This window comes from Lycium ferocissimum, chromosome 10 (genome assembly GCF_029784015.1).
Source record: "Lycium ferocissimum isolate CSIRO_LF1 chromosome 10, AGI_CSIRO_Lferr_CH_V1, whole genome shotgun sequence".
Classification (NCBI taxonomy): Eukaryota; Viridiplantae; Streptophyta; class Magnoliopsida; order Solanales; family Solanaceae; genus Lycium; species Lycium ferocissimum.
The window spans coordinates 19173377-19183172 of NC_081351.1; the positions used below are offsets into that span (position 1 = coordinate 19173377).

General features: G+C 34.0%; 1 protein-coding gene across 2 annotated transcripts; it reads left to right on the forward strand.

The window, feature by feature from the left end:
• The first annotated feature begins 3005 nt into the window (after positions 1 to 3005).
• LOC132032699 (serine/threonine-protein phosphatase PP2A-2 catalytic subunit) lies at positions 3006 to 8700 on the forward strand. 2 transcript variants are annotated; one of them, XM_059422375.1, is made up of 7 exons: positions 3006 to 3130; positions 3256 to 3538; positions 6299 to 6413; positions 7278 to 7386; positions 7460 to 7537; positions 7968 to 8159; positions 8281 to 8700. In XM_059422375.1, the coding sequence occupies exons 2-7, from the start codon at positions 3286 to 3288 to the stop codon at positions 8452 to 8454; spliced, it is 921 nt and encodes a 306-aa protein (XP_059278358.1). In that variant the 5' UTR covers positions 3006 to 3130; positions 3256 to 3285; the 3' UTR covers positions 8455 to 8700. The 2 variants fall into 2 exon arrangements, with proteins under 2 accessions (XP_059278358.1, XP_059278357.1); XM_059422374.1 differs by having other exon boundaries at positions 3034 to 3538.
• Positions 8701 to 9796: the final 1096 nt, after the last annotated feature.

A 9796-nucleotide genomic window follows, 5' to 3' on the forward strand; every position in this document is an offset into this window, starting at 1 on the left:
CTGTGTGCGGAGTGGCTAGTATTGTGGAAGTCACCTCTGGGCTGTGTGCGGAGTGACTAGTATTGTGGAAGTCACCTCTGGGCTGTGTGTGGAGTGACTGGTACATGGACTTCGCGGGTCTCCCATGGGTCATGACTATCGAGACGTGGAGGTTATCATCCGTAGCATGTGTGTACGGTATGAGACAGTTGGCCAGTGCATTGCATCGCACATGCATTCATATTACATCCACTCATATCATTGATTCTGTTATTTTCATTTATATCATTGCATGGTACGTTTCCGCATTGATTTCTTGGTTGGTAATTCATTGAGTTGATGCTTGCTTGTAAGGTGTTTACTTAGAGACTTGACGGACTCGAGGATTAGAGACTTTCTCCTAGGCTATGACTTGAGACTATGGAGATATATTGTGGTTCCTATTACTTAGTGATTATGCTCAATTGCTTATCTGCCTACTCGTTAATTTCCGTCTCTTATATATGTAAATCAATTGTTGTCGGCCTATGATACCTACCGGTACCTAGTGTTTGTACTGATAATACCTTGTTGTACTCTTTTCCGAGTGCAGAGTCCATCACAGGATCCATGTCAGCACCTTGTAGGTTAATCCCGCGGCTTCTTATTCGAGTTTCCAGGGTAAGCCATATTCTAGATCCGCGGCCAGAAAACTCTTCTCTTATGATATCTATCTTTCTGTTTCGAGACAGTACTTCATACACTTATGTATGTTATCAATTCAGACTTACATAGTTTTGTAGTGGCTCTTGTACTATGCCTTGACCAGATCTTTGGGGTGTCATTGTATTTTTGCACTTAACGTCTATCTATGATATTGAGACTGCTTTTTATTACCTAATTTCTGCATGTGATAACTAAAAACGGTTAAGTAAAGGGAAGGGTTCGCCCACCAGGAGGGTTAGTGTTACATCTCAGAAATTTCGAGTCGTGTGAATCATGAGTAGACTAGCGCGAGCCTAAAGTGGACATGAGGTCCTTGTGAGATTAAGGAGAGTATTCGATAACTTTAAGTGAGTACTTTAAGATTTTGAAGTCATATGAATCGGTGGGATTAAGTTTGTCGAAGGAAGTAGAATGTAAGTCATGTTTGGGACGATTTCACAACAATTGAGTTATACTTTGTTTAGTAATGACTTGACGAGGAGCTATGGGGCCTCTTGTAATGTTAATGATGAGTTATGTAAGTGTTAATAAGGTTCTATAAGGATTAGAGGTCAAACAAATCGAAACGAGCGACTTATTGAATAGCGTCACTTTGACGGACCATTTGACGGACCATAGGATATTTGACAGCCCGTCAAATGATGGAGCACCACCATATAACAGTCATAGTAAGCTATGCAAAGTTGGGCAGTTTGACGGACCGTATAAATTTTGACGGTCCGTCAAAGTGAGCGCAGGATTGTCCGTCGGGATTTTAAGTCATTTATATTGTTCTATCTCAGTTATTTATATACACAACTATTATTGTATTTTAAAAAGTTTTTGCTGCATTTTTTGAGTAAGAAAGATACACAGACAGAGATCAGAATTAGCATATGATTTCGAGATTCAAGCCCTAATTAAGCTTTTACAACTTTTATCATCTATGTTCAATCCTCTTTTTAAAAAAATTCCCCTTAATTAATCTTCGCTACGTATATTTCATTTGATTTATATCAGCTGAATATTCATGTTCGACCTTCGATTGGTTCGATTCATCTGTTTCAATTTATTTTTAATTTTTATTTTGAAACTTGTGGTCTCGAATAAGCATTCATAGATATCTATGTGACTATAAATTCGCATTAAGAATGAAAAGTTTAAAATTAAATTATTATTAAATATAAAAAGAGTCAATTCCTCAAATGGTCATTGAACTTGTAGAAAAATTCTACTAAAGTAACTTTTGAATTTTTTTAGACAATATGGTCATCAAACTATGCTCATCTTTCCGAAAAAGTAAAACAACCCATTTTTGAACTTAAGACCCCTTAACCCATTTTAAATTATAAAATCCATTATCTAGCCACAACTTTTCAATACTCCAAAATTCTTGTTCAAATTAATATTTTTCATGTTTTAATAATAAAATAGAAATATCTAACGTAACATTTCAAGTGATAAGAATAAAACAATATAATCATTCAAACTTTAAGTATACTACAAGGTTTTCTTTGTTATATCAACTTCTTTTGAATTATTTTGACATTTTCTGTTGTTCAAAGCCGGAAGTTAAACAATTTACTGAATGGAAGCGCATTGACATAATTAAAACACTTGAGACATTATATAAATGCATGATGCATGTAATTTACTTTATTGGTAGAATATTTAGATAAATTTCCTTAAGGAAAAGAAGCGTGTTGGATAACTACTTTGTAAAATAAAATCAATTTTACAATTAGTTGTATATACGTTTTTTAAAAATATAAAATGTTTATATTAATTGTAATCCACTTATTTATAAACTAAACTTAAACAAAATCAAAATATTACAAGTTCATCTCCAAGAAAATAAAAATAGTAACTATTTTTTTGATAATTGAAAATTTTATATATCAAGAAAAATTATTTACAATCAATTAAAAAATATAGTTAAGCATTGTGCTCATTTCTACTATAATTATATTGTATCCTTTTATTGTCTGCTTAACGCAATTTTGCAATATTGAAATATTTTTCACATTTTTGAAAATAAAATAGAAATATTCAAATGGATTTTATAATTTAAAATGGGTTAAGGGGTCTTATGTCCAAAAATGGTTTGTTATACTTTTTTGGAAAGATGAGCATAGTTTGATGATCTTATTGTCCAAAAAAATTTAAAAGTTACTTTAGTGATATTTTTCTAAAATAGTACAAATATCATTCTTTTTTCACTGATTAAAAAAGAACGACCGTCAAAGTATATAAATTAGGACTGACGTAATATTTTTTCCTTTTTTCAACAAAAACCCACACAACCACCAACTCCAAATATATTTTGTCAGTTATATATATACAGCTATTATTACATTTAAAAAAGTTTTCGCTGCATTTTCATTTTCATTTTCTTAGAGAGAGAAATAGAAATATAGAGCGAGAAAGAGAGGAAATGAAGACGAAAATCACAATTATCATATGATTTGTATATTATTCAAACCCTAGTATTTTTAGTTTTAATTTTAGCTACATATATTTCATTTGATTGATTAATATTAGCTGAATAAATATTCACCGTTCGATCGATCGATTGTTGTAGAAGTTTTTCAGATCTGGAAAGTTCTGGAAGTTTCTAGAAAGATGCCGTCAAATGGAGATCTAGATCGACAAATATCACAATTAATGGAATGCAAACCGTTATGTGAATCAGATGTAAAAACATTATGTGATCAAGCTAGAGCTATACTTGTTGAAGAATGGAATGTTCAACCTGTTAAATGTCCAGTTACTGTTTGTGGTGATATACATGGACAGTTTTATGATTTAATTGAGTTGTTTAGGATTGGTGGTAATGCTCCTGATACTAATTATCTCTTCATGGGAGATTATGTTGGTGAGTTTTTTTTTTTTTTTTTTTTTTTTTTTTTGTAGTTTGTTGCATTTATTAGGGCTCTGGAATCTGTTGTAGTCTTGGTAATGCAGAGTTACCGATCTGTTCTGTCTTCGTAATAGTCATGTTGAGCTTAAGTTGGCCTGGACACTACGGTTAACAGAAAATAAAATAAAAAAGAAATTGGGAGTTTGGATTCTCTAGATGTGAATTGAATTGTATAAGTTAAATTTTTGTGGTTTTAATTTTGTAAAATTGTAGGGTAAGGCCTCCACTTGTGGGATTACGCTAGGTATGTTGTTGTTGTTGTTGTTGTTGTTGTTGTTGTTGTTGTTGAAGTTGCGAATCATGCTCTTAGCTTCTCTATTGATTTTCTTCATGGTTAGTATGTCCATAGAAAATTAGAGAACCTTTAGGGGTTGTTTGGTAGCTGGTTAGGGTTATGCAAATATTAGAAATACATAGATTAATTATGAGGGAATCTATGTAGTATCTTATGCGGGGATTAGTTATCAGAAATGCATGGATTAATTATAAGGGAATCTATGTAGTATCTTATGCAGGGATTAATTATGCTGGGTTTAGTTAGTCATTTATTAGTTATTCCATCTTCTATCTTGCATAAAATAATATATAGATCCACTCATAACTTATACATATATTAGTTATGTATGATTGTAAAATGGTAACGAAACACTGCATTAATTTTATACATGAATAACTTACCTTCTAAACCAGCTACCAAATGTGGTATTACTTTTGCAAGATTTATGCGTTAGCTTCCCTGTTGATTTTTTCATGTTTGGTATGTCCATGGGAAATTAGAGAATCTTCTGGTGATAGAGAACTCATAATTGATATTAAAATATGAAACAAGTATTTGAATGGAAGTCGAAATAGAGATAGTTTGGGTTTGTGGTATAGTTGTGTCATCATTGGATATGGTGACAGAGATGGGATGTGTAGTAACAAGTACAAATGAGAATGCTCACTAATGTGAAGGGAGGTATAGGTCTTGTTACATTGTATATTTCGATCGTGAACAGTAACCTTTTCCCGAACGTCTATGTTTGTTGCCAGCTCCAGTAGTCATCTGAGTGGTTTCGCAAAAAAGTAAGGGTGCCTCAAAAGCGGCCATGTGGGGGCTGTTCATTTATCCTTTCAGGAAGGGATGAATGATGACATATGATTGTCTATTCATTAATGGGTGGAGTTATTATGGTGTTCCCTTTTTTTATTTTGGCAATTAACATAGAAAACATCTAGTTTGATCACAAATAACAGGCTTTCATTGTTTAGCCTTGAAGTGATGAATTATTGTTGTGATGCGGAGTTGAAATGTACTGTTGGTTGGATTTTTCCAGAAGTAAGATGTTTGTACTTGTCAAAATTTGCTTCGGCAAATATCCTGTCAACACATGCTCGGCGCTAATTGGGGAACAATAGTAGCCAACCAAAATGATGAGTTGACTAAAATTAGTTTGTCGTTATGGTTTACTTTATCTGACAGTACGATCGCCCGCGCTAATTGGGGAACAATAGTAGCCAACCAAAATGATGAATTGACTAAAATTAGTTTGTCGTTATGGTTTACTTTATCTGACAGTACGATTGTTTGTTGTTCATGTTTATTGTCTTTCTGTTAAGCTTGCTTACGTGCGAGCGGGCAGTGTAGTTCTTGACAGTGAGAGTTAGGTTGTTGGATTTACTTTTGCTCGTTGTCCATGTATGTTGTCCTTTTGTTAAGCTTATTTAAGTGCGAGACGACAGGGCTTTCGTGAAAGTGGGTGTTGGCGTGTTGGATTTTATCTTCTGACTCATAAATTCGGAGAAAAGTTGCCAAGATTATTACCTGTCACAAAGTGTTCTTTTGTGCCTTTCCTTATACATAAATCCTTTCATTAGCAGAAACGTGTTTCCTCACCGTTTTGTACTCTTTATGTAAATGATTTATTGCGCCGATGTCAAGTGGGCATTTTAGTAATTTAGCACTGGAAATGTTTTAAATGCTGTCAACTCAGACCGACTCATCCCTAATTTCTTGAATACTTTTTGTCACCCAGAGTTGTCTTTTGCTTTATAAAATAGCTTGCACATTTTTCCTTGTGATCATGATTCCAGTATATATTCTTCTGTTGTCTTCTTTCTAACAGTTTTGCATCTGAAAAGTACTCCATCATTAAGGTTTCAAACAAATAAAACCACAGTTTCGTGCTGCTCAATTTTCATTTAGTTACTCCATCCGTTCCTATTTATGTGATGATGATTGATTGGATACAAAGTTTAAGAAAGAAAGTAAGACTTTTGAAACCTGTGGTCTAAAGTACAACAACAACAACATACCCATTGTAATTCCACAAAGTGGGGTCTGGGGAGGGTAGAGTGTACGCAGACCTTACCTCTACCTTGGGAGGTAGAGAGGCTGTTTCCAGTAGACCCCTGGCACAAGGAAAAGCTGCGGTCTAAAGTATCCAATATATATTACTGTGGCTATAAACCATCTTTTTAAGGGTACAATTTGAAGTTTAAAGTTGGATAGTTTCTAAATATAGAAAGGTGTCATTCTTTTTGGGACAGATTAAAATGGAAAGAGTGACACATAAATTAGGGAAGAGTAATTATTAGCTTTTTATGTGTTGCACAATTCCTTCTCTTATCCATAAACTCATTTTATCATACCAAACCTAGCAATATCACTTACACTTGTTGGTTGAATACTTTTACAGTTGTTTATCATTGTATATTGTTGTCCAATAAATGCAGACCGTGGATACTATTCGGTGGAGACTGTCACACTTTTGGTTGCTCTGAAGGTCCGTTATAGAGATAGAATCACGATTCTTAGGGGAAATCATGAAAGCCGGCAAATCACTCAAGTGTAAGTCTTTTAATTTCTTTAAGTTCTATTGTTATTTTTACTTGGGAATGCCTAGAAATAGTTTGTCTTTCTCACAGGTTACATTCAAGGAACTTTTCTTTACACAGTTCGATTGTCTGGTACTCTGGTTTGTATATGGGCATGTTGACTTTTTTTTCGTGTAGCTCTTTATTTTTCCCTGTCCTAGTTATTAAATGTAGCTCAGATGCTGTATACTTTGATTTTATTCTTTTGCATGGTCTGATTAGCCAATAAGAACAAAGTTAGAAGAATGTTTTAAACCGACCTAATCTACTCTGCCTATGGAAGTCCATGGAAAAAATGTTTCATGAACTGACCAGAGTAAGTCTAAACCTGCCACACGGCAAACTAATTTTTCTCATTCTAGTTTTGCTTCAAAGCTGTCCCTTTCTCTTTATTGAGTTACTGATACGTATTCAACCAATATCCCTTTGCTTTTCTCATCCTTCCAGATTTAGAAAGTGATCTAGAAATAAATGTTAAGGTACTGTTCAGGAGAGTTTATGTAACATAATACACTCTTGTGTGTGTGTATATAACATTTACTTTATCAGGTCAAAGAACGACATTGTGCATGCTCGAAATCACTTTGTTGCCCCAAATGTACCCTGATATAGCATACACTTGATGCTCATACGTGTCTGAAAAAATGTACCTTATAAAGAAAACCACTAGATAAAGTACAGTTACCTGTCAGCAACTCAGCAAGAATTCTATGTAATTTATGGGTATGAATTATTTATGCAATTCATAGTCAATGTCCCTCAACTTTGCTTTATAGAGGACCATATGACTGCTGGTCAAGTCATGGACGGAGTGATTGACATACTTCTTTCCTGCCAGGTATGGTTTTTATGATGAATGCTTGAGGAAATATGGCAATGCGAATGTTTGGAAGTTTTTCACTGATCTTTTTGATTATCTACCACTAACAGCACTCATAGAGAGTCAGGTATGTGCTCTTGCTGTACGGACATTTCATGTTAAGAGAACTGTCAGATAACATATAGTCTGTTTTATTGTAGATATTCTGTTTGCATGGAGGACTCTCACCTTCTCTGGATACACTGGATAATATCCGAGCACTGGACCGTATACAAGAGGTAGATAAACGGTTTTGAGTTTTAAGCGTTTATATTTTGATGATGCAACATACTCTCTTAGTATTTTGTTACTAGTGGCTCCCCTCCAGCTTGATCTATCCGACTCCTGCAGTTTTCTTCCCCTCCAAATTTTAGCGGATGTTCCCCAAGAGACAATCCTGCAGTAACTGAGTTTACTTTTCTGTTTTACCTTCCAAAAAGTTTTCCTTCTTGGTGCAACAATTTTCTTCCCATGGTAGTTTCAGTCAACAGTAGTTTTCCGATGAAGTTGATCTCCGTGTTCTTATAGCAGCTCTGTTGACTTTTGCTGATCCTTGCACATTTGCGTCAGTGGTTTCTGTTGTATATGATGTTTCATGATCTTAATTCTCTGCGCATTAATGCTGTTGTTCTCGTTGCTTATGCCTCTTTTTTTGGGGGGGTTTACTAGGTTCCACATGAAGGGCCAATGTGTGATCTCCTGTGGTCTGATCCAGATGATCGATGTGGTTGGGGAATATCACCTCGAGGGGCTGGTTACACCTTTGGACAGGATATAGCATCTCAATTCAATCACACCAATGGTCTCAATCTGATTTCTAGAGCTCATCAGCTTGTGATGGAGGGTTTTAATTGGTGTCAGGTTTGTGGACCTAAATTGAAAGATCCCCTCCCATCTCCTACTTTCATCTCATTGGTACTTGTTAATGTTAGCGACCATTTTGTGACTTTAAACGTGCCATTTGGTGGTGTAACTTTGGCAGGATAAGAATGTTGTGACAGTATTTAGTGCTCCAAACTATTGTTACCGGTGTGGTAATATGGCTGCCATTCTAGAAATAGGCGAGAACATGGAGCAGAATTTCCTTCAGTTTGACCCAGCTCCTCGGCAGATAGAGCCCGACACCACAAGGAAGACTCCAGATTACTTTCTGTGATTCCGATACTTGTGCTTGACAGCAGGTATGTTTCAGAAGTGGAGTTTTTGCTGGTTGAGGTTTATTCTCGACACCATTCTTTTGTTTGGAGCTCGACTACACCTATGCCAGAGGCTCGCTAGAGTTGACGAAATGCCTTAAGTGGTTTTTCATGTATATTTTTCTGAAATCGAAGTAACATGGTACATTCTGTTCTGTAATTTGAAATCTAACGTAAAAAAGCAGGTTTTTCCCTTTCAAAAGTCCGATCACCGACTTGTGGCAACCAATTTTGTTTCATTCCTGAGAGCGTTTGAATCTCTTGGTTTTTAGACAGGACTTTCTATTTTTCAGAAGAGATGAATTGGTGGTAGAAATAGGGCATTTGCTCGTATCTTTAGTCTTCTCTAGTCATTGTAGACGCTAGATACTTTTTCACTTTTGTCGCAGTCAATTTATTCTAATGATTAATTCCCAAAGGTAAAACTTTTTGCAATTTAAGTGCGGTGAATTAAAATTTTCCGAACAGCTAGGTGCTCTTTTGCCTGGTCACTCTGTAGGAATTTAAGGCAACTGTTTTAGATGCGTCACTGAGAGATACTCCATCCGACTCATATTACTTTGTTCACTTTCTCCTTTATACGGTCCTTAAGAAATCGTAAATAATAAATGTTTTTATTACATACTCTTATATCTCTTCAATAAATGCATTCTAATCAATGTTAATTATTTTCAAGAACATTTTATATTATGGGTAAGATAAGAAAGATTTAATTAACTTTATCTTGATTTTGTAAATAAACAAGTAATTTAGGATAAATATTTGAGAAAGTCACAAAAATATAACTTTTTCAAATGGTAATTAAAAAGATTACAACTACTTTCAAAAAATTACATAAATATAATTTATTCAAAATTTGAACTTCTTAATTACAAAAATATAATTTTTTACATTCCTAAAATATTAATAATACTTAATTTTAGGAGTTACTATCATTAATGCATATTCACTTTTTACTTTCTCTTTCTTTCAAAATTATTAGAATGTAACTTTTCAAATAAACATAACTAAATTAACTTTAAATCCCATATTCCATCTACCATAAAAAAACGTTTTTTTTTCTTTTCGTTTCCTCCTTTTTATTCTTCTTTGTTTAATTTCACTTGATGATGATTCTATTTGCATATATTAATATTAAGAAAAATACCTGAAAAGATATGGTATATAGAAATATGGTATAAGAAATGTACATGAAAATATACCTTAAAAATTATATGATATATTCAAATTGGTATATTTAAGTGAAAAGATGATAACAAAATATTTGTGAATATAATAGTAGAAATTAGTATATTTAAGTTT

Coding starts and splice junctions, on each gene's coding strand:
- LOC132032699 (XM_059422375.1), top strand. CDS start 3,286: ATGCCGTCAAATGGAGATCTAGATCGACAAATATCACAATTAATGGAA. Junction 3,539..6,298: donor CTTCATGGGAGATTATGTTG/GTGAGTTTTTTT, acceptor CAATAAATGCAG/ACCGTGGATACTATTCGGTG. Junction 7,538..7,967: donor CACTGGACCGTATACAAGAG/GTAGATAAACGG, acceptor GGGGTTTACTAG/GTTCCACATGAAGGGCCAAT.